The sequence below is a fragment of the Antechinus flavipes genome, chromosome 3, assembly GCF_016432865.1.
Source record: "Antechinus flavipes isolate AdamAnt ecotype Samford, QLD, Australia chromosome 3, AdamAnt_v2, whole genome shotgun sequence".
Lineage (NCBI taxonomy): Eukaryota > Metazoa > Chordata > Mammalia > Dasyuromorphia > Dasyuridae > Antechinus > Antechinus flavipes.
The window spans coordinates 631,108,036-631,133,280 of NC_067400.1; the positions used below are offsets into that span (position 1 = coordinate 631,108,036).

Sequence of the window (25,245 nt, forward strand, 5' to 3'; positions counted from 1 at the left end):
TATACTTTTCTCAATATTCTATTGGGCTCTCAATGCCTCATTCAAAGTGAGGGTTCTGACACTTCTAAAGGTTCTATGCTTTTTAGGCAAATCCCATCTCTGCTTCAGTTTCCTCCTCTAAGTTAATGAGGGTTGGACTAGAAGAATTCTAGAGGCCCATTCAGCTCTAAATCAAGTGACTTTTGATGATTTAGGAGTTGGTGACATCAAGGATGTGATGGTGGACTTCACTGAGGAGGAGTGGGGGCTCTTGGACCCTTCTCAGAAGGAGCTGTACAAGGAGGTCACATTGGAGAATGTCCAGAATCTGCTGTCCCTGGGTAAGGACCATTTCCTCTCTTTTCTTGGTGTTCATCCTCCATTCAAAATGAGCACAAACAACACAGAATTGATCCTCACTGTGTTGCATCCCAGAAATTGGATTAGGTGTTCAGTCATCTCAGGGCACCAAATCCTCTTCCATTTTGGTCTCGGCTGCACCTTTTTGAATTATATAATTTACCCTCAGTCAGGTAACTGATCTTATTGCCCCATTTGTCAGTAAACTCCATGAAAAGGGCTTAAAAGAATGGGAGAGGGTTCTGGTAAAATGGCACAGTAGAACAGAAAATACTTAGCTCTCTGACAATCTCCCCTAAATCAAAATGAAAATGCCTCAAAATTCATTTTGAGCATCAAAAGTGACTAAAACTCCAGAAGCTGTCAGGACCTTAACAGGATCTTAGGAAGTACCTCATCTTCCCTAGGAAGGAAAGTCAAATAGAGGTTTGACCCAAATGAAGTACTATGCATTCTTGGCAGCCTCTGTTAAGTTAGCCTAGAACATATGCCCTGGGGGCATCTGCATTGCCCTGGGGTCTCAGCCTCCAAAGCTTTCAACTCTGGCACAGGGAAGGGCAGGGACAGGTAATTGATGGAGAAGAACAAAGGACCCTGTTCTAGAGAAAACTTCTTGGATGAAGCTCTCATGTCTCAATATTCAGAGGGATAGATAGAAACAGGTAGTTTCTGATGAAGAAATTAAAACTATTTACAGACATGAAAAAATTCTAATTTATGTTTCTGATGAAGAAATTAAAACTATTTATAGACATATGAGAAAATTCTAACTTAAGACTGATTAGGGAAATGCAAACCAAAAACACCATTTTGATATCATGTTGGAGACACTAATATATTGTTGCTGAAATTATGAACTGTTCCATTCAATTTGGAGAACTATCTGGAATTATGGTGAAAGACTTATAAAACTGTGTATACTCTGTCTCTAAAATACACTATAAGGTCTAGATAAGCATTGGGCAGCTTAGATAGGTCTTTGTTTCATAAATGGTCTCCAGGGCATCATAAAAGAGCTTTGGATTGGTACATTCAATATAAGAATGAACTTTATTTGCCTTTATTTATTGGGCCAAAAATCCAACATGCCTGTAACCTTTGCTTATACTTGCAATTTTGTAAATTTTGTAGAGTTCTCATTGTTCACTTAATACCTTCTGAATTTCCCCATTATTTTCATCAAACTAATTTGGATGTTTATTTTTTTCCAAGATGAGTAAATGTGGTACTATTCAACAAATCTCTGAAAGCTGTCTACTCCTTATCTGCTCTGCAATTTTCACTTGTGTACTGGCTCAGTTTTTGCTCTAAATTAGCAAAAACTGTTCCAGCACAAAGAAGATTCTAATCTACTGGCATTAAGTATTTGGTTAGCCATCTTGATCTTGGGCTCCTGCCTTTGCTGAATGCCGTTTATTTCATTGGGAGAGGATAAGTCTCTGATTGGTCCAGTACTTTGAGATGCACATCTCACATATTATCTCTCTCTCTCTGTCTCTGTCTCTCTCTTTTTTTTTTTTTTGGCTGAGACAATTGAAATTAAGTGACTTACCCAGGGTCACAAAGCTAGGAAATTTTTAGTGTCTGGGACCAGATTTGAACTCAGGTCTTCCTGATTTCAGGGCTGGTGCTCTATTCACTGCACTATCTAGCTGCCTCCAATCTTAAAAATTCTTACAAATTACTTGGGGTATTAAAAGCCATTGTATGCACTGAGTACATATATGAAATTTTGTATATATGTGTGTGTGTGTCTTTTTGTGTATTCTTCAGATGTAGAAACTGGGTTCACAGTAAATGAGATGAATAAAAACCTGGGAATTTTTTTGGAAGAACACGACCTGCAAAGATTCATGGATGATGGTCCCTGTGACTTCAATTTGAAGGAAATGAATGATTTTATTCTCAAAATAGATAGATATCCAAAGAGTGATTTTGAATTTTATGAAATTGGAAAGAGATTCAGATGGACTTCTATCCTAAATCACTGTAAGAAAATGACCTCAGGAAATGATTATCTTCAAGATAGGGAAAACAAGAAATGCTTCACTGAAGAAGTAGAGACATTGGTTCCAGGTAATCAATGGGATATAGCTGTGAAATGGAATTCAGACCTCAGTGGCCATCAGAAAAGTGATACTGAAGAAATGCATTCCAAAATAATTAATAAAAGTGAGAAGGCTATCAGTCAGAAATCTAATCTCATTACTCATCAGCAAATTCATATTAAAAAAGAACCTGATGAACATAATGTACGTGAAGCAACCTCATCCTATCACTCATCTCTTCCTTACCTTCCTGGAATTAAAAAATCTGGATATGATCAGTGTGGGAAAGCCTTTGTTTGGAATCCAGCTCTTACTAGCCCTCAGAAGGCTCATCCTGGAGAGGTGTCTCATGAATGTACTGAATGTGGGAGAGCTTTCCATTATGAATCATTCCTAATTGACCATCAGAGAATCCACACTAGAGGAAAACCTTATTTATGTCTTCACTGTGGAAAGCCTTTCATATGCAATCAGTGTGGAAAAACTTGTACAGATATCTCCTGTCTAGCAAAACATAAGGAAACCGACACTGGAGAGAAGGCTTATGAATGTAATCAGTGTGGAAAGACTTTTAGATCGAGTTCCCATCTTGCTAGACATCAAAGAATCCACACTGGAGAGAAACCTTTTAAATGCAATCAATGTGGAAAGACTTTCAGATATAATTACAAGCTTGCAGAACATCAGAGAATTCACACAGGAGAAAAACCTTTTAAATGTAATCAGTGTGGAAAGGATTTCACACGCAGTGACAGTCTTGTTGCCCATCAGAGAATCCATACAGGAGAGAAACTTTTTAAATGTAATCAATGTGGAAATGCTTTTACCAAGAGGAAAGTTCTTGCTGAACATCAGAGAATCCACACTGGAGAGAACCCTTTTAAATGTAATCACTGTGGAAAGGCTTTTAGGTGCAGCTCAAGTCTTGCTAGACATCAGAGAATCCATACTGGAGAGAAGCCTTTTAAATGTAATCAGTGTGGAAAGGATTTCACACAGAGTGCCCATCTTGCTTTACATCGGAGAATCCACACTGGAGAGAAACCTTTTAAATGTAATCAATGTGGAAAGGCTTTCACACAGAGTGCCCATCTTAGTTTACATCAGAGAAATCACACTGGAGAGAAACCTTTTAAATGTAATCAATGTGGAAAGGCTTTCACTCAGAGTGCCCATCTTGCCTTGCATTGGAAAATCCACACTGGAGAGAAACCTTTTAAATGTAATAATTGTGGAAAGGCTTTCACTCAGAGTTCCATTCTTGCAGAACACCAGAGAATCCACACTGGAGAGAAACCTTATAAATGTAATCAATGTGGAAAAGCTTTCACTCAGAGTTCCATTCTTGCTTTACATCAGAGAATCCACACTGGAGAAAAACCTTTTCAGTGTACTCAGTGTGGAAAGGCTTTCAGATTCTCCTCAGTCTTGCTGCACATCAGAGAATCCATACTGGAGAGAAACCTTTTAAATGTAGTCAGTGTGGAAAGGCTTTCACACGTAGTGACAGTCTTGCTGAACATCAGAGAATCCACACTGGAGAGAAACCTTTTAAATGTCATCAATGTGGTAAGGCTTTTAGATCTAGCTCCCATCTTGCTAAACATCAGAGAATCCACACTAGAGAGAAATCTTTTAAAATGTAATCAATGTGGAAAGAGTTTTAGATGAAGCGTCCATCTTGTCAGACATCTGAGAATCCACATGGGAGTGAATCCTTTGTGTGTATGTGTGTGTGTGTGTGTGTGTATGTGTGAGATTATTGGGGTTTTTTTCTATTTTGGGTAGGAGAGGATAGCAGTGGAAGTGTACTTGTCATAGGATTGTCCTGTCCCTGATCCTCTAATCTAAAACAATAAAGAAGGCATTATTACAGCAGTGATTCATGCAGTAGAACAGAAGGACTGAGAAAGCTTTGAAAAATGTTTTATTGAGTTCATTACTACTCAAAAAAGAAATTCAAGCTGTCTAGATTTGTTTTTTCAGATATTTTTCTGTTTTTTGTACATTTTAAATTTTTATTTTATTTTATTTGTATGAATTTGAAAATTAAAAAAAAAATCAGATATTCATGGTTTCCTCTTGTCATTTATACCAATGTTGAAAACTTCATTATTAGAAATCATAAAATTATTTTCATGACCTTCTCTGTCTTTTAAATCTATATCTTAAATCAAGAATTCTCCTAGCTACACTTGTAGATTATACCTAGCACTTGACTTTTTGTAAAAGGCAGGAATTGTGGAGAAATATACTTAAGGCTCAGTATGATTGATTTAAACAAGGTGTTAACTCAGTGGAATTGATAAAACAATGGTTATCTAGTTTAGCAGGGTGATTAATAGTTCTCTGGTTCAGTATGATTGATTTAATCTTATATCAAATAATGGTTCCCTAGTGATAGAATGATTGGTTTATACTTTGTATACTGCAATGATGTAATTGTAATAAGAGCATATAAACTAGGAACAAACTCAGCCAGAAGGAGACTTCAAGAGAGAGATCATTGTGGTGGCTCTCCTACTTTCTTCTTTGAGACCAAGTCCCAGCTGAAGGCCCTCCAGAAAGCTAGCCAGGTCCCAGGTGAAGGAGACAGACTGTGAAGGAGATAATAAAGAATTTGGACTTTATCCCTGGCTATTCTCCTGGTAATAATTATTGCTCTGCTGGTAATTACTCTGCTGAAATGAAGACTGGTCCTAAGACCTCCAGAAAGCAAACCAGAACATTACAACTTTTATTTTAAAAATAAATCAAATTTTTTTTTAAATAGGAAAAAAATCCTTGTACCTCTCTCACCTACCTCAAATAGAGAATGACCAAAAAAGCAAATCTTCCCATTATAAATGTTAATAATTAATACAAAAAGTACTGCCTAATCCCAAAATATATTTGTGTCAAATATATTGTTGAGCAATTCTTATTTAGAAGATGCCATAAATCTTTTCCATTTTAATATCTGGCATCTTGCTCGTCTTTTTTTTCAGTGACATTCATTCAAAATTGAGGTAGAGTCCCCTTTTCTGTTTTTTTTTTTTTCCCCTGAAGCAATTGGGGTTAAGTAACTTGCCCAGGGTCCCACAAGTAGGTGTCTGAGAACAGATTTGAACTCAGGTCTTCCTGACTTTAGGGTTGGAACTCTATCCACTGCACTACCTAGCTGCCCTCCCAACCCCCCCTCCACCCCCCGCCCTTCCTATTTTTTAAATGAGTAATTTCGTTTTCTGTGCCTTTTCCTTGAAAAGATTTTCCCCTATTTCTCTTTATCTTTCTCATTATTCAAAACTTTGATTTTTGGATTCATGGAACTTGCACTGAGTTAGATCTTTTTCATTCTCTCTCTTCCTTAAGGCATTAGGACTTTTGAGGTAGTTTGGCTTTTTTTTTTTTTTTAAAAAAATAATTTATTTAATATTTTTACCCAGTTACATTCAGACCTAATTTTTTACATTTGATTTTAAGATTTTTGAGTTCTAGGTTCTCTTATTCTTACCCATAATGAGGAAATTACGAGTGAAATTATGCAAAACATTCCTATAAAAATCAAGTTGTGAGGGGGGGCAGCTAATTGGTGTAGTGGATAGAGCACCAGATCAATTGTGATGGGATTCTGTCACCACATATTGGGGAGACAAAATTTAGGACCTCAAAAGTATATTGGGTAATAGCTGGGGAATCGGGAAGGGCCTTTTTGCAGAAGTAACTTTTGAGCAGAGCCAGGGAGGAGAGGGGGAAAGCAGGTAGCACCTCAGGCATAGGGACAGCCCTTGTGGTATGAAGCAAGAAGATGGAATATGACTGAAGAGCAAGAGTGAGTGGGAGGCCAGTGTGGCTGGAGAGGAAGCCTAGAAAGAAAAACTGATGGGGGCCCAACAAGGGGAATTATATCTTTTTCTGACAATGTCCAGGAGCTGAATTCAGAAGGGTTTGGGGTGGGTGTGTGAGGTGATTCAGATTAGAGAAGCATCAAGACTGAAGAGTTAATCTCATCTTTGGAACAATTCTCCCAAAGTGCCACTAGGCTCTTTCATCATGTGTATTCACACAAGTACAGTGTAGATGGGAGGCACTCCCAGAGGGAAGACTCCACCACTTTGGGGACCAGGAAAGTCTTTTTCAGAAGATGAGATGGGAAGGAGGCCGGAAGGCCTAGGGAGGGAGGGAGGACATTCCCAGGATGAGAGAAGCCCCTGATGTCAGAGTTATGGGATGGAAGGTCTTGGTCAAAGCTCAACTAGAGCCCAATGTTCCTGGGTCCAGCAGGAGGAGGGGAAGAAGGTGGGAGAAGACTGGCCTGGCTTTGGGTGCTGGTTCTGTGGCATCTGCCATGTGCCAGGAGCCATAGAAATAGGATCTCCCTTGATCCTGTTGTGAGAATTGTCAGGGTCCTTGCTGGGGACACCCAGAGTAAGGAGTGCAGGATCCAGCCAGAGACTAAACTGGGCTTTATTTATTCATTTAGGAGGGTGACAGTTTGCATGAGTGGCTGAGGGACGTGTGTTTCTCACAGTTCCACAGATGACACAGACACAGACTCTCCTTCTGAGTCTCATGACTACTCCTTTATTTAAACTAGATTTTGTCTTGTAGCCAGGCTCTCTAACAAGTTTAGGTTAGGATGAGATCCAGTTAGGGAACAGAGAAAGGAAAAGGGACTTTATTCAGAAAAGAACAAAAGTTGTGGGTCTGTGCATTTAGAGTTATTAAGGTCTGTTACAAAGGTTTTCCCCATAGCTCCATAGACCAGTCCCAGGACAACTGTAGCTTCTTGAGTAGTCCCAGAGTTACTCAACATTTGCTAAGTGCTTTATCAGACAAAATAATCGCCCTGGAAGTGAGTCCATGAGTAGTCTTAAAGGGATTGGTAGAAGGGGACAGTTGAGCACAGCCAGTGCAGAATCAGGTGGAGTCACTTAAGTTTGCTTAAATATTCAGAAAAGCTCCATTTGCTAATTGAGAACCTCTGTGGTATGTGTTGGGGGACATGAGTGGACATGGTGTGATTGTTTTTCCCAGAGTTAACGAAGGAAGGATATTGGGAGGGGGTGACCTAAAGATGGCCAGACAGCAGCACTAGGGGCAATGATGAGGGCTGGGTTTCATTGAGGAGTCTCCTCAATCAGGAGAGCAGGGCCTCTGGATGGGCTGAGAGCTGAGGGAAGCAGGAATCATGTCATGAAGGAGGCCCCCAAGACCATTTCTGGTTCTCTGAGGGGGAGTCAGGGAGAGCACAGGTCGGCCCCCTGACCTCTCTGACCTCTAGGCTTAGACCTACCTGGGGAGTGCAAGCACAACTCTGCATTTCTAAAAGACAATTATGTCAAGGAAAAGGGATACTTATTCTCCTCAGGGCTTTAGATGGGAAGAGAAGTCCCAGGTATAGTTTGCTCAGAAAGATGGACCCTGTGGAAACCAGAAAAGACTCTTGTGACTTCTGTAAGCAAAGACAGGCTCCTGAGAAGGTGTAAGAGGCCGATTTTGCCTCAGTCCTGAGGCCCCAGACTCCTACTCTTTCTCCACTCATACTCATGGCCAATATCAAACTTTGACAGTAGAAATGTCTCTTGGGAAAATTGAAATTCTGGAAGACATACCACCCCTCAGTGTAAATCTAGTTTTATAGAACTGAGTTTGTACTAAACTAAATTATAGGGTTTCATTGAAAGTCCCATGTGTTCTCCTCTTAGGATACTGGGATGTTTGACTTTCTATAGGTAGATCATTCTTAAGACTCTAAAAATTGAGCATTAATGTTTTGGATCAGAATGACTCTGTTCTGTTATCTTAGTGCAATCAATCTACAATGTCATCTTGTTAAGTGATTAAGTGATTTTCTTTGTTACAATATTCAGGACTGCTTTCAACTGAATGAATTTGATTTGATTGCTGAAAAGTTTAAGGAATTTATAGCATTATGATTCTAATGATTGATTTCTGCTAAAAGGTCATTTAAAAATAATTCCTTGAACCTGAATCAGTGGTGTCCTTAGGAAAACAAACCCTTTTGGAATCTAGATATGCGAAAATGAAGAATTACACTACTATAATATTTATTTTTTAAAAAGTTTCCTACTTTATGCACGTAATTAGGTTAGTTTTGCTTTGAAACTAATAATAATAATAACAGGTTTCTGTTAGGAAATGAACTAAGGGTCCTATCGATTTTTTTTTTTTTTTTGTAGGAAGTTCTTTGGCCGTTAGCAGGTAACTTCCATGTTTCAAGGCCAGGCCTTAAAAATCTTCAGAGCCTTGACTCAGTGTCTATAGAATGTAATGAAGAGATTTAGGAAAATTCTCCAATTCCCCCTGGCATGGAAGTTAGTCAGTTGAGTCTAAACTCAACTGAGGCTTTATTCAATGGCTCACAAATTTAATACTAGACAGAAAGGAAGCTAACAGTGAAATATACATGAGAAGTAGATGTCATATTTTTTTCAAGAAAATCAAAAGGAGAAAAAAAGTGATTTTTATTTGCAAGGAAGAGAATTGCCCCAGAAAAGAGAACTTCTGAAAAAGCCAATCCTGTCTTCTGCTGGTACTTAAAAAGTTCCAGTTCCAGTTAAAAATGAAAAATCATCACCTGACAAGTGCATTTCTCAAGTACATTTCCTATATTTAATAGGTTTGAAAATAGATAGTGCCTTCCAGCATGTCCAAGGATTTGCAGATGTGGGCACTCTCTTGCATGATAGCCATCATCTGCCTTTTCACTCCTTTTGATTCCTGATCCGCAATATTCTAAAGTTCTTACATGATGTTGAAACCTTCTTTTTCAGAAATAATTTAAAATGTCATTCTTATGCATTTGCTTGATCTCCAATCCCAATTGATAAAATATTAGAAAGGAAGCATTATGGGCCAGAACTCTGAAACAAGGATTCCTACAAGGTATTAAGTCAGTGGAATTGATCGACAATGATTATCTAGTTTAGCATGGTGCTTAATAGTTCTCTAGTTTAGTACATGTACTTAGTATTTACTATAGTTCTACAAGATTCACATCTACAAGATTCACACCTATAGAGAGCATATAAGCTCGGACAAACTCAGCCAGATTCAGAGAGCTAGAGAAGAAAAGAACTGGAGGCTGAAGCACAAGCCCGGAGATTCACAGCCACATTCGTTCACTCCATCTCACATCACCTTGGTGGTAGGTTCTCCTCCTGCATTTTCTCCACCCAAACCAAGACTTCGGAAGACCTCTAAGAAAGCTAACCGAGACCCAGGAAAGGAGATGAGACTTTGAAGGAGACAGTAAAGAATTTGGACTTAAACACCTGGCTGTTCTTGTAGTGATTACTCTAACTGAAATGAAGGCTGCTTCCAGAGACCCCAGGAAAACCAAACAGAGAATATTACAAGGAAGGACATTATCTTTTCCCCACAGAGTTACTCTTCTTTTTCAATAATTCAGTACTGAAGTGACTGAATCCATTCCTCAAACAAGTGAAGGCAATCATAAAACAAAGAGAGCAGATGTTTTTGTTCATGATCCATCCTGCCCAGTGTCATCCCAGCTTTTCAGTGTAAGAGTAGAGAATGTTGCTTCACTTGGCTGCAAGCAGTTTCATACTACCCTATTGTGGTCATATTGGGAGTAATATATCTCTAGGATACTTCTCTTGCTTTCATCTAGATCAGAATATTTCAGACTTTCAGGAAATTTACCAATTTTTTTTTTTTAAGGTTTCTTCTTTTCTCAGTTATCCATTTTCAGGTTCTATTGCCTCAAAAATAAAGTCCTTGTCAACTTCTCCCAAACTCTTCGTAGAATTTCCTTAACATGTCACTTATGACACTTCTAATGGGAAGAAATTTTCCCTCCCCTTCTCTCTTTGTCTTACACAGAATCTCGTATCTCATTGATATGTCACCAACATTTCCCCTACTTTCATCAGGGTAAGCATTATACAGAAAGAAACCTTTACAAGCTTTTAATATTCCAGCATGATTCTTACTTCAAGCAGAAAAGGCTTTTCTCATTATCCCATTGGGCCCTTAATGTCTGTTTGCAAAGTGTTGGCTGTGACAGTCATAAAAGTCATATGACTTTTAAGAAATCCCACCTCTGCTTCCTTTCCTCCTCTGGGTTAGTGAGGGTTGGACCAGATAGATTCTGGAGTCTCAGTTCCAAATCTTTTGACTTTTGACTGTTTAAGAGTTGATGACATTGAAAGATGTGATGGTAGACTTCACTGAGGAGGAGTGGGGGCTCTTGGATCCTACTTAGAAGGAGGTGTACAAGGAGGTCACTCTAGATAATGTCCAGAATCTGTTGTCCCTGGGTAAAAATCATTTCCTATGTTTTCTTGGTTTTAATTGTCAGGCTAAAAATAGTATAAGCAGGAGAGAATGGATGCATACTCTGGTGCATCTCAGCCTTAGGTGCTAGGTCCTCTAGGTGCCTTCAGCTAGAGTTCGGACCTCACTAGACATTAGAGAAATGATAATGGGGAAATGTTTTGTGTGGGTAGTCAAGGTAGAAAGGCCTTGAATCAGATCTCTAAGCTAATTATTCATCAGTATGATTCACATAGGAAAGCAACCTGATCAGTATAGTAAATGTCAAGCAATCTCATCTCATCATTCATCTCTTCCTTACTAATCTAGAGTTGACCTTGGAATGAAAAAACCTTCATTTGGTCTAAGTTTGGAACTCAGATCTTGATAGATCTTACAAGATACACAATAGAGTTTTATAAATATAATGAAGGTGGGAAGATCTTCACATAGTGATTCCTTCTAACAGTACATGGGGGAATCCACACTGTGAGAAACCTTTTGAATGTAATCACTGTGGAACACCTTTTGCATCCAGTTCTACTCTTAGTAAGCATCAGAGAATCCACAGTGGAGTGAAAACTTTTAAATGTTATCAATGTGGAAAGGCTTTCATAAGAAGAGCCACTCTTGCTTTACACCAGAGAATCCAAGCTGGAGAGAAACCTTTTAAATGCAATCAATTTGGAAAGGCTTTCAGATGTAATTATAAGCTTGTAGAACATTAGAGAATCCACACAGGATTCTCATAAATGTAATTAATGTGGAAAGGTTTTCATATGCAAGAGAGATCTTAGCAAAAATCAGAAAATCCACACTGGAGAGAAAACTTTTGAATGTAATCAATGTGGAAAGGCTTTTACACGCAGTGCCTGTCTTACTAGACACCAAACTCACATTGGAAAGAAACCTTTTGAAAGTATTCAGTGTGGAAAGGCTTTTGCACAGAAGTGAAACCTTGTTGAATGTCAAAGAACCCACATTAGAGAGAAACATTTTGAATGAAATCAGTATTGGGAAAGGATTTCACACAAAGGTCCTTTCCAGCTGCACATCAGAGAATCCACACTGGAGAGAAAATTTATAAATGAAATTAATGTGGAAAAGCTTTCAGCTACAAATCCAAGATTGGTAAACATAAGAGAATCCTCACTAAGGAGAAGCATTATGATAATAATAAACGTGAAATGATTTCACAAAGAGTTCCCACCTGGATGTATATGAGACAATCCACACTGGAGAGAAACCTTAGAAATGAATTCAATGAGGAAAGCCTTTCAGACAAATAGTCCTGCTCCACATCACAATAGCCACACTGGAGAGAAATGTTTTGAATGTATTCATTACATTGTGGCACCCAAATGTAGACATAAGGACCTATACTGAGCAGTTTGACTGATGTGATTGTAAGCTCAGTGGAGAAGACTCTGGAAATAGAGTGAGTACAAAAATAGACAAGCAGGAGACTTTGGCAAGGGATAAACTAGTCACTTTCATTTTTCAGCTGAAATAGGGCAAATACTAAGAAAAGAGCCTTCCCTACCGCAAAGGAATTGTGTAGAACGCATAAGTTAGGTTAATAAAGAAGCACAGTTTGTTAGTAACTTGGGAGCAGATCATTGAACTCTTAGAAATATTAGAGTGCACATCTCCTTGGTTCTTTAAGGAAGAAAAATTAGAGCCAGATAAGTGGAAACTAGTGGGAGAGCAACTAATTAAATTCCTAAGGAAACATTCTATATACACAATATAATATAATTGGCTTTAAAGAATCCCACAAGTTTTAAAATAAGGAAAAAGGAGAAAAAGCAAGAGGGGGATGGTACTGACAAAGCAGCTGAAAAGCATGAAGAATTGGACTAGAAAGGAGTTAAGAACAGTGCTGATGAAATTAAGGAACGTGGTGCTTCTCAATGAATATCACCCATGCAGCAGCTTTGGCCATCCCCTATGACACAATTACAAAAGGCATTAATTAAAACTAAAATTGAAGGACAGGATATATCTGATTTAAAAATAGATGCATATCCTGTGATTGAAGAGTTTGACTCTTTAGGTCAAGAAAAAAAGAAAATGCACTCCATTTAATCTAGAAATTATTAAAGATCTGAAAAAGGCTTACACTCTTTATGGATTTACATTGTCTTATGTTAAGATATTATTAGAGAATTTGGCTTTTGAAGTTTTAACCCCTAATAATTAGAAATCTATAGCAAGGGCATATTTAGAACCTGGACAAAATTTGTTGTATCTTTCTGAGTATAATGAACTCTGTAGAATATAAGCCCCACAAAATAGGCAACTTGGAATTAATATACTAGTCACCTTTGATCAATTAGCAGGTTTAGGTTTTTATGCAGACACTTTAGCACAGATTAATCACCCTATAGGAGCATATCAGCAAATTGCTGCTGCTGTTGCTATCAAAGCATGGGGCACCCTCCCAGGAAGACAAGATAGAGGGAAAGCCTTCACAAAAATAGTGCAGGGTCCAAATGTACCTTTGCTGATTTTATGGGACCTCTACAAACAGCTGTCATATGAACTATTGGTGAAAATGTAGCAACAGAAATTATGATAAGACAACTTGCTAAGAAAAATGCTAATGAGGTTTGTAGAAGAATTATACTAGCACTACACAAGGATACTTCTTTAGATTAGATCACAAGATACTGTGCCACAATTGGCACACATGCCTTTTATACCCAGACAATGATGCAGACTTCTCAAGATCTGAACATGGGAAGACAGGGTTCTTTTTGGCAAGGAACTTCCAGAGAGACAGCTATACTTTCAATTTGGTAAAAGTAGGGCATCTGAAAGTTCAATGTTGGCAGAGAAGACAGAGTGGGAGAACAAGACCCCAAATCCTATGTCCAAAATGCAACAGAGGCTTTCACTGGGCATCAGAATGTACATTGACTCAGGGAAATGGGAAAGGGGGGCCATGCTCTGGGGCCCCAGGCAAAAAACACATGGGGCATGATGGCAGCTGATGTTGCACCCAGAGAGTCTTTAGAAGTTCAGTACTCCATTATGATCAATCAACCTAGAAGGAACCCAGTGGGAGAAAGGGATTACCATTGGGGAGAATACAGTTGTATGCAATTGGGACTACTGAGATATCCCCTAGAGAGATGAAATCTTTCCTTGTCTGGACTATGGATTCTTTGCCTCCAAGAACAGTAGGCTTGATCATTTCATCTCCTGAGAGTGCTTACAAACAGTGTATATCCATACACTGGAAAACTGAGTAATGTGTAGCTAATATCCCAGTCATTAATACAGGTAGACAATGTGTGACTTATCACCCAGGAGAAGTAGTAGCATCAGGTTTACTGGTACACACTCCGGATAGGCAATCTGGTGACATTTGCCCAGATTTTGATTCCCAGCAACAGAATCCAGGAATATTCTGGATTGCAACTGTTACGGCTGACCATCCTATGCTCACTATAATGGCATACCCCTGGAAGGGTTGGTAGACACTTGTGCAAATTTTACAGTGTCAATTGGCTCAGTCATTGGTCAAAGATTAAGGCAGACTCCTATATGTCTGGCATAGGAGAATTAATAGTAACTGAAATTAGTGCTACCCCTTGAGATGGATATTTGAAGGTAAAACAGGAATTTTTATTCCTTTTGCAGTTGAAAAAATCCCCATCAATCTATGGGGAAGACACATCTTACAACACATAGCATTACAATTGAGTACTTTGGCTTTTTAGGCAGGACTGCTGTTGAAAGCCTGCCACTACTCTCACCTGTTCCCATTCAATGGAAAACTGATACACCAGTGTGAATAGAACAGTGGCCCTTAGCAAGTGAAAAAATTCAGGCCTTATTAGATATAATATAGGAGCAACTTGACCAAGGATACTTACAACCTTCTCTAAGTCCTTGGAATTCCCCTGTATTTGTTGTAAAAAAAAAAAAGAAATCTGGAAAATGGAGGCTGTTGACTGACTTAAGAAAAGTAATTGAACAGATAGAAACCATGGGAACTCTTCAGCCTGGACTTCCATCTCCTACTCAATCGCCTAGAGAATGGCCTCTTTGGGTTATGGACATTAAGGATTGTTTCTATTCTATCCCTCTGGATAAGGAGGATATGAAAAGATTTGTCTTTTCAGTGCCCAGTATTAAATTAGCTGAGCCTTATAAAAGATATGAATGGACATGTTAGAGGCATGTCTACAAAAGACCATAGAAACACTAAGGAACTACAAATTGCACATAGCTCCAGAAAAAATTCATAGGCATGCTTCTTTTCAATATTTAGGATATGAAGTATACCCTAAGGCGCTTACAGTATAAAAACTTTCCTTAAGAACAGAAAAGTGGAACACCTTAAATGACTTTCAGAAATTGATAGGAGATATCCAATGAATGTATCCAGTGTTAGGCTTAATTACCTAATATAAATATACATCTTTTATACTGATGCACAAATTAATGTATGCTGTGAAACCATCCCAGAGTGGCAAATTTTATTGGCCACAGCTCCAAATTTTACACACGGGTCCCCATCAAAGATAATTCGATTATTACATAATTGGCAATGGATTTTTGAAGAAAAAGTTTCTAAAGTTCCTCTTACAGGATCAACTATCTTTCCAGATGCAACCAAACATAACATTTGTGCTGTTTACTCTCATGACTTAGGTATAAAGAGAGTAGTCAGAACTCCTTTTCAGTCCACTCAACAGAATGAATTGTATGCAATCATTCCAGTTCTTACTTATTATCCAGGAGATGTAAATATATCCGATTCAGCCTATTCAGTAGGTGTGGCACAAAGAATTGCCACAGCCCAAATAAAATTTGTAGCTTCTAATATATATTAGCTCTTTAAGGAATTTCAAGAGCAAATGAGAAAGCATCCAGGTAAGATTAATATTTTGCATGTCCACTCTCATAATGGACTTCTAGGTCCTATTTTTGATGAAAATTTAAAGGCAGATAGCCTTCTAACCATGTTGGCCAATATTCCTTTATTTCAAGAAGCCCAAGAATCACATTCTAAATACCATCAGGCTGTTTGAGCTTTATGTTTACTATTTGAGATGACAAAAGGGGAAGCTAGGAGCCTAGTAAAAGCCTGTACAGCTTGCCTTCCTTTCCATGCTCCTAAGCTCCCTTCAGGGAAGAGCCCTTGTGCTTTGAGACCCAATGAAATCTGGCAAATGGATGTAACCCATTATAAATCTTTTGGCTGTCTGTCTTTTATCCATGTTGTAGTAGACATCTTTTCAGGATTTACTTTTGCAATGCCAGCAGCCAAAGAGACAGCTCAAGTGGTCACTGAATTCCTTATACAAGCATTTGCAAAACTGGGTGTGCCACAAGCAATAAAAATAGATAATGGTCCTGCATATACTTCTGAATATTTTGCACACTTTTGTGCACAGTATCAGATTTTACACATTACTGGTATACCTTTTAATCAAAAGACAGGCAATAGTAGAGAGGAGAAAAAGAGACATCAAGACGCTCCTCCAAAAACATAAGGGGGAGCCACAAGTAACCCTAGAAAACTTTTATATTTAATTCTTTGTACTATTAATTTTTTGTTTTTTGATAAAGATACATTGGCTCTGACAGACAGGTTTTATAATCCACCAGAAGGGCAAGGTCTAGTGCGATCAGGTCCAATAAAATCTCCAGGTGATGTGGAGAGATCCAGATAGTGATGAATGGAAGATACCAGATAGGTTAACTGCTTGGGGGAGAGGGTTTGCTTGTAACTTTATAGGTGGAGAAGGAAGCAGATGGGTACCAATGAGCCGTATTCACCATGTCCTTTGAAGAGAAAAGTAGAAGACCCAAGAAACATCAGATAGTTCCATCTCTGGCTACATGTGCCACTGAAAAAGCATGACATCAAAACATCAAAATTTGTTGATGAGACTACTGCAGGACTTCAAAATCTGTAGGAATCGTTGGATTCCCCGAGACATGAAGTGATGGATAATTGATTGGTTTTGGACTATCTCTTGGCTGCTGAAGGAGACATATGTGTGATTGTTATTTATGTACCCTCTTTCTAGGACTTATGTACATATATAATTTCTCATATTGATTCATGTTGTTTGTTACATCACTACTAGCCTATGCTATATTACTGTATGCTTGTGTAATACCTCCCATGCTGATGGATTATGTATACCTGTTTCAAGTAAGACCCTTCAGTCCAGAGGAAACTTGCTAACAATATCTGGTTTGGTGTTCTCACCTTCCTGAGAAGTCAAGGGAGAGAGTGATCACCTCTTTTTTGGTGTTTTCTCTTCCCTTCCTGAGAAGTCAGGGAGGGCTTGACCAACTGTGTTCTAAAACAAAAGAAAGCAGGGAGATGTAAAGAATTGGAACTTTGGAGAAGTATACTTGAAACAAGGTGTTAACTCAGTGGAATTGATGAGATGATGTTTCTCTAGTTCACATATATACTTAGTATTTAGTATGGTGAAGTAATGGTTCTCTAGTTCACACATACTCATTATACAGTAATGATGTAATTGTAATAGAGTATGTAAGGGCTAAGAAGGACTGGAAGAGAGACAATCTATTTTTGACTAGCCTTGTGGTGGCAGTCCTGCCTTCATCACTTCTCCACTAAGACCAAGGACTCAGGTTGATCCTGAGTTCCTCCAGAAAGCTAGCCCGAACATTACAGCTTTTCATGATTCCCCAGTTATTATTTGGAAAAAAATGAAATACTATTTAAAAGAAACAAGATATTCCTCACACTAGAGGTGCATTATTCAGTGGTGCTTCTTCCAAACACTGAAACAAGATCTGCTTTTCTTTCTCCCATTTTGTATCTTTTCCATTTTCTTTTTTATCCATTCTCCTATAAGTTCTCTTATTCTAGGAATCTAGAAGATTAAATTTTCTTTCCTTGTTAGCCTTTGACTTGACTAAGGTACCTCACATATTCTCTCTCCATGACTTTCTTTTCCTCCTGTGTATGCCTCCTCACATTTTATAATTTAGTTTCACAAAAGCCCTACATTCTTCTAGAAGATGGTGTGAGGATTAATAACTGTTTTTTTTCCATTACCCCTTTTTTAAATATATGTTTTCACCTTTGTATTCATACATACATGAAGAAACAGTTCCCTCAATCATTATTCTGTTGTTTTGTCAGTTTAGTTGTACTTGGTGTTCTGTGTACTGTTCTTTGATTAGCTCTGAAGTTTGAGAAGCACATGGTTTTTTGCCAGTCTGATTTTCTTTCTAGGAATGTCTTGAACATTCTTTTCTTATTGGGTGTCCATCACATTGAGTATCATTTTGGGAATCATCTTGGGCTTCTTTTTGCTTTAGGACACCTATCATTCTGTCTGGTGGATTCTAAAGGTTGCGGAATAGGTTTTTAAAATCTGAGTTTCCCTTTCTTTATATTTGATGGCATTTCTCCTGGTCACTGACAAAAGCTGTTTTGTTTTTTCCCTGTGCAGTTGTTCCATTAAATGCATAGTTGTTCTGAGATTTACAGTCTTTGGACTTTTTTCCCCCTTTTTACTTAGAAAACACATGTTTAGTCTTTTGAAATGTATTGTTTTCTGTGGTCACAAATTCTGGGCAGTTTGTTATAGACAGTTAGAGTAGGGGTTGGTCATCTGACTTTTCTGAACTCTTGGCTCAGACCTACTTCTGGGGTGCAAGCAAGTATTGAATTTCTAGGAGACAATTATCCCAAATATAAAGATGCATTTTCTAGCAAGAGGATCTTCCAGCAATGTGGTGATCTTTTTCTTCTTTAAAATATAATATGAGAAGGTTCTCTCTGGGAGCGAGTTGGTTTCTTGGGGAGGTTTTCTGGAGGCAGCCTTAGTTGCAGTTCAGATCAATAATTACCCCAAATGCAGCCAGGTGATAAAAGTTCAGATCTTTTATTGTCTCCAATATAGCTCGGTTAGCTTAGAGGCCTATCTCTTTGCTTGGTTCTAAGAGCTCTTGCAGCTTTGTCCTTTGCTTTTGCCTCTGCTTTCTTCAGCCTCCAGAGCCAGCACCAAGTTGAATTTCTCTTGCCTCTGAGAGAGGGCTTCTAGCTCTCAATCTCCCAGAGTGCTCCTCTCCAACCCCAGTCAATGTTCCAACGTAAAACTCCTCACTCAGAGAGGGCTTCTGGCTGAAATCGCTATAACCCGAAGTAACTACCTAACCCGAAGCTAATAATCTCTTTATATATGGTTTCCCAAAGGTTGACTCCTCCTTCTGGAGGCACACCTAAGGGAGGTGTGAATTCACAAAGTTACAAAGTTTACTTTGTGAATCTCCCATACTTGTGAACTCCAATGAGTACTGGTGTGAACACAAGCATTGTATCAATTAGTTCTACTTAGAATCTTGTTTCAAGTTCTGGCCCAAAATATTTCCTTGTAAGATCAGATCAATAATCTATCAACTCTAATGAGTTAGCAGTTTGTAAAGATTCCAACACAGGAAGAGGAGTCTGAGGGAGTGTGCCTAGAAAGATGGGTCATGTGGAAAGCAGAAGAAGCTCTTCTGGCCTCAGTGAACCAAGCCCTTTCTGGGAGTATCCAAGAGGCCCTTTTTTGCCTCATTCCTGAGGTCCCAGGATTATTCCCTTTCTCCATTCACACTCATGGCCACTCTAAAACTAATAGTAAACACTTGTCTACTAATAGAAATGGCTTTTAGGAAAAATTGATATTCTGGAGATAATAAAATCCCTCACTGTTTGATGGAAATGAAATTATGTGGTCTCATTGAAAGTCCCATGTGTTTTCCTTTTAGGATACTGTAATTTGTGACTTTCCTTGGTGGATCATTCCTTAATAAAACATACTCTGAAAATGAGACATTCAGGCAATACATTTAGATAAAATGAAGAAAATTGAAAGCATCATTGAATCAGAATGACTGTACTGGTATCTGAATGCAATCATTCTAGAGTGTCAAAGTGATAAATGTTTAAAATGATTTTCTTTGTAAGACAATTCAGAAATACTTTCAACTTAATTATTTGATTGCCAATAAGTTTATGTTATTCATGTCATTATGATTCTAATAATTCTTTTATTCTGAAATATGGTCATTTGAAAAATAATTCTTTGAGGCTGATCCAATGGTATTCTTAGGACAGTAAATCCTCTTTTCATCTAGATGTTGTGAAATGATGAATTAAACTATTTGAATATGTCTTATAATGTTTAGAAATTTATACATGCAATCAGGTATATTTTGCTTTAAAATTAATACTAATAATATCAATAACTTTTTGTTTAGGAAATGAACAAAGGAAACTATAAATTCTCTTTATCTAGGAAGTTCTTAATCTTAACAGCTTTGAAAAGTCATTACTTAAAGAATGTAATGAAGTGATTTAGGAAAATTCTCAAATTCTACCTGATAGATCATCAATGGCAGTTACACATTTGAGCTCACATAGTCTCAATTCAACCCAGGCTTTATTCAAAATTGGACTCTTTCCTTGTATACAGTTGATAATTACAGATCTTGTAATGCAGAAAATAAGAGAACGTCTCTTTCTTACTTATCTACAAATTCAATAATAGACAGAATAGAAGCTAAAAGTAAAATATACCTTACAAGTAGAGGATAAGTCAGATATCTTAAAGAAAATTAAAATGACAAAAAAGTTAAGAAATTATTATCTGAAAGAAAGCAAATTTCTCCAAAAAAAAAAAAAAAGAATTTTTGAAAAAGTGAATCCTATCAATCTACTGGAAATTGGAAGAAAATGAAATGGAAGAGCATTAGCTACCAAGTGCATTTGCCAAACAAAGATTCTACATATGGCAAGTTAGAGAAATAGATGACACTCTAGCATACCAAAGATTTGCAGTTGTGGGTACTGTCTTGTATGATATCCAGATGTTGTAATACATGAGAGCTGTTGGAATATACAGGAGCCATCTGACAGTGGCTGCTGGAGATCCAACCCAGACCTGCAGAATGAATCTCCTCTTGGGAGAGGATGATACAAGGAGACTGAGAAGCAGTTGCTGTTCTCGAACAGCAAGTAAACAAATATAAGTTAAACATGTGTAATTGTTCTAAACATATTTCCTCATTTATCACACGGCACAAGAAAAATCAAATCAAAAAGGAAAAAATGAGAAAAAACCAAAAAGCAAGCAAACCACAAAAAGGTAAAAATACTATGTTGTGATCTACATTCAATCCCATGGTCCTCTTTCTGGATTCAGATGGCTTTCTCCATTAGAAATGACCTGAATCACCTCATTGTTGAAAAGAGCCACATCCATCAGTCGATCATCATACAAACTCATTGTTGCCATGTACAATGGTTCTGCTCACTTCCCTCAGCATCAGTTCTTGTAAGTCTCTCCAGGCCTCTCTGAAATCCTCCTGCTGCTCATTTCTTATAAAACAATAATATTCCGTTATATTCATATACCATAACTTATTCAGCCATTCTCCAACTGATGGGCATATACTCAACAACTGTAGTCTATTCTACATCAGTGGCTGGAATATAGTCTTGTCTTGTTGAACTGTTTGGCTTGGATTCAAGCAGGCCTCGTTCCATCATTTCTGGGATGATACGATCCTATTTTGACTCTAAGGGCTGCTCGAGTCCTACTAAGGTCTGCATGCCTACAGGAGTAGATGCAGTGATCACCTGATCTCCCATTCCATCCATTTCAGTACACTGATTCCCAAGAGATTGGATTTGACTCTGTATCTCCTGTTTGCTCAATTCCAGTATAGTTGGGTTCATAGAGCTCAGGTTCCAGGCTCACATACTCCATGAATTTTCACAGTTGAACTCTGCTTTCCTCTCCAGATACATCCACAGCCAAGATTCCTTTCAGCCTTGGCCTTCAGGCTCTAGAACTCCCTGTTGTCACCCCTTGCTCTTCCCCAGTTCATTGGGGCACCTTCTGGCCTGAGAGGCTCATCTTTTATAATTTTAATATTATTCTTGGATTTTCTTGACAAAGGAACAGGAGCAGTTTGCTGTTTACTTCCTTAGTAGATTTTCTTTTACCAGAACTCTGCACTATAACTTGTCCACCTGCATGTCAGAGATCCTAGTTTCATTGACCTACATAAGCCACTCTGCCACATCAAGTCAGTGGTCTAGGAGGGGAACCCATAGTAGATAGTTTATCTGTTTGTTTCCTTGTTTTCTATATACCAGATACATCTAAGGTGAATTGCAGGAACTCAGAGAAGATGGATCAAGAAAGGCTTCTTATAAATTATAATCATTTCTAATCATATGAGAAGGTGCTCTAAATCACTATTGATCAGAGAAATGCAAATTAAGACAACTCTGAGATACCACTACACACTTCTCAGATTGGCTAAGATGACAGGAAAAGACAAGAACAAATTTTGGAGGGGATGTGGGAAAACTGGGACACTGATACATTGTTGGTGCAGTTGTGAACTGATCCAGTTATTCTGGAGAGCAATTTGGAACTATGCCCAAAGGGCGATCAAAGTGTGCTATGCTCAGATCCAGAAGTGTTTCTATTGGGTTTGTATCCCAAAGAGATCTTAAAGGAGGAAAAAGGATGCACATGTGCAAAAATATCTGTGGCAGACATCTTTGTAATGGCAAAAAACTGGAAACTGAGCGGCTGTCCATCAGTTGGAGAATGGCTGAACAAATTATGGTACATGAATGTTATAAAATATTATTGTTCTATAAGAAATGATCAGTGGGATGATTTCAGAGAGGCCTGGAGAGACTTACATGAACTGATGCTAAGTGAAATGATTAGAACCAGGAGATCATTGTACATGACAACATCAATATTATATAACGATCAAATCTGATATTATATGACCCTTTCCAACAATGAAAACATGGAGGCCAGTTCCAATGATCTTGTGATGAAGAGAGCCATCTACACCCAGAGAGAGGACTGTGGGGACTGAATGTGGATCACAACATAGCATTCTCACTCATTTTGTTGTTGTCCACTTGCATTTTGTTTTTTTACTCATTTACTTTCTTTTTTTGATCTGATTTTTCTTGTTCAGCAAGAGAACTGTATAAATATGTTTATACATATTTGATTTAACATATATTGGATTGCTTGCCATCTAGGAGAGGGTGGGGGAAGGAAGAGAAAATCTGAAACACAAGGCTATGCAAGGATTAATGTTGTCAAATTATCCATGCATATGTTTTGAAAATAAAAAGCTTCAAAAATTTAAAAAAAAAGAAAAGTTTCTTATAGAAGATGGGATTTTGGACAAGACTTGAACTAATCCAGTGAAACTAGGAGGCAGAGACAAGGGGGCAGGCAAAACATAGGGTGGGGGAGAGGATCCAGGGAAACGGCAGAGTTATCTGTGAGGAACAGCAGAAGGGCATTGTCATTGAATCCTGAAAACATGGAGATGAATAAGGAGAGAAGAGTTGCTTCTATTAATATCTTTTAACCCTTTTTCTTCCTGGGGCTAGAGTTTCTTTATCTGAAGGCTTACTTTGCTCAAGTACTTGGGACCACTCCCACTTTGCCTTTTGTTCTTTGAGAGAAAACTGGGAATCTCATCATGCCCTGATTAGATTAAGTTTTTTTTTTTTTATTTTAAAGGACCCTAAAAGTTGAACTAATCTGCCTAGAGCCTTTTACACTGTATGTTGATGGAAAGCAGGGCTGTCTCTGGAACCCCAATCCTAGACCCCTGACTTACTTATCAAAGCTCTATATTGTCTTCAGATGCGTTTTTCATGTTTTGCATCTTCATGGTGGGGGGAGCTATATGGAAAGAGAACCTTTGACACCCCAAACAATTCCCCATTAAATATGCAGAGAAAATGAAATGAAGGGGAATTCACTTCAGGTGAAGGGAAGGACATATTTTCAAGGGAACAACCTGCTCTAAAGGCTCATTATTGGATCTGTGGCTTAACTGCTTATACTCACTTACCTCTTAATTGGACAGGGATTTGTTATACTGGACTAATAAGGCCAAAATTTTTCTTTCTTCCTGAACAGGCAAACCAATATTTAGGGATTCAGTTGCACAATGATTTGGGAAGAGAGAAATGGGGTTTAGATACCTCCATTACTCAGACTGGAGGTGCAAATGGTTGGGGTGATGCCTGGCCTCCAGAAAGAATAGTTAGAGTATGAGCCAGCCACCTGGGCTCAAGATGGAACAAAGCAGAATTGAATTAGCTCCAAAGAAACAGGAGATGCATAAAAGTAGAGAAGGCCCCCAAATGTTCATAGGGACTATTTGTGGGTGACCTCTGCCAGCGGTCAGCCACGTGGTCATTGGAGTGTAACCTAGTGATGTCATTTTGGTCCTCTTTGAGAAGGAAGGACAACAACCCGCCTGCTAAGGAAGGAACAAAAAAAAGGAAGGAAGAGAGAGGGAGAGAGACAGATGCTTCCACTGTACAAAGATGGTGGCTGGATAGTGCCTGAACTAGAGAGTTCTGAGTTCAAATTCAGCCTCACTTAATACTTGTCTGATTGGGGAAGATCAGTTGACCTCATTTGCCTGTTTCCTCAGCTGTAGAAAGGAATTAGAAGTTATTCCAATATCTTTTTGCCAGGAAACCCAAATGGCATCAGGAAGGATCAGTCAGGACTGAAAAGCCCGAACAAGAAGAGCAATCTTTGATCAGGGAGTCCACTGATTGGCCTGACTGGCCCAGGAAGGGAAGGGGAAAAGGCTCTATTGTAATGTGGGACTAGGGGTGCTACAACCTGGAGTCACTGGATCCCCTCAGTCCACTACAAACTGTCACAACCTGGAATGGGGGTTTACTTCTGATCTTGGGAGTGCAGGGGAGGAAAATGAGGCAGACAGGCGAGGGGACTGCTCCAGGGTCAAGTCTCCCAGGGGTCTGAGGCCAGATCTGAACTCAGAGCCCACTGGCCTCAGGCCCAGCCTTCTGTCCCCTTCACCTCATACCTCTAACTCCTGGAAGGGATGGGGGGGGGGGGGAGGGCGGACGTTGAGCATGAAGCGGCCGGCCTCTGCTTCAGTTTCCCTGTCCGTAAAAGAAGGGGCTGAGGGCAGCACCACCTCTCACGGGAGGGGGAGGGGACGAAGGAGGGGGGAGGGGAGCGGGGAGCATCAAGGGAGCCCCATTAGGCGCCTACTGTGTGCATGGCACTGGCCTGAATGCAGGGGTCTAACAGAGGACGGGCCCTGCTCCCCCAGGAGCTTATACTCTATAAAACTGCCGCCTGGAACTAGAAAAGGGAGTGGGAGAAGCAGCCCAGAGCAGAATGACGTCACAACTTCTCTCCCCATGCCCCAGCAGAGCGCTCTGAGCAGGAGGCCATCCCGGTCTCAGAATGCCCCGCTGTGACGTCATACCCTGTCTCGGCCCCTCCTCCGGCAGCCGCTGAGCCCCGGAGCATGCTGGGAGTCTCGCGGTACGCAGGCGCATCTTCCCCGGGGACCAGAGGCTTGGTTCCTTTGCGTTCTCCAGCACCGGTGAGTGGGGAAGGGGAGGAGGGCATCAGTGCGCAGGCGCGGCCCCGGCTCCCCACGCAGCCTGGCAACCCCCTCTTTTCTTGTGTCTTCTCCCCCTCCCCCAGCACGCGGGGAGCCCAGTTGGGGTCATTACGCGTGGCAGCGT

At 39.3% G+C, this 25,245-nt stretch overlaps 2 protein-coding genes across 7 annotated transcripts in view; both read left to right on the plus strand.

The window, feature by feature from the left end:
- Positions 1–25,245, plus strand: part of LOC127556748 (zinc finger protein ZFP2-like) — a 605,234-nt gene that overhangs the window by 503,142 nt on the left and 76,847 nt on the right. The gene's annotated exons all lie outside the window — the stretch shown is intronic.
- On the plus strand, positions 34–4,453 carry LOC127556764 (zinc finger protein ZFP2-like). The gene is made up of 2 exons (XM_051990175.1): positions 34–320; positions 2,113–4,453. Exons 1-2 carry the CDS (start codon positions 218–220, stop codon positions 4,056–4,058), a joined length of 2,049 nt encoding a protein of 682 aa, XP_051846135.1. The 5' UTR covers positions 34–217; the 3' UTR covers positions 4,059–4,453.

Bases quoted from the DNA above. Each gene is read 5' to 3' on its own strand.
- LOC127556764 (XM_051990175.1), top strand. From the start codon at position 218: ATGGTGGACTTCACTGAGGAGGAGTGGGGGCTCTTGGACCCTTCTCAG. The intron at 321-2,112 runs GTAAGGACCATT...TGTATTCTTCAG, and splicing joins CCAGAATCTGCTGTCCCTGG to ATGTAGAAACTGGGTTCACA.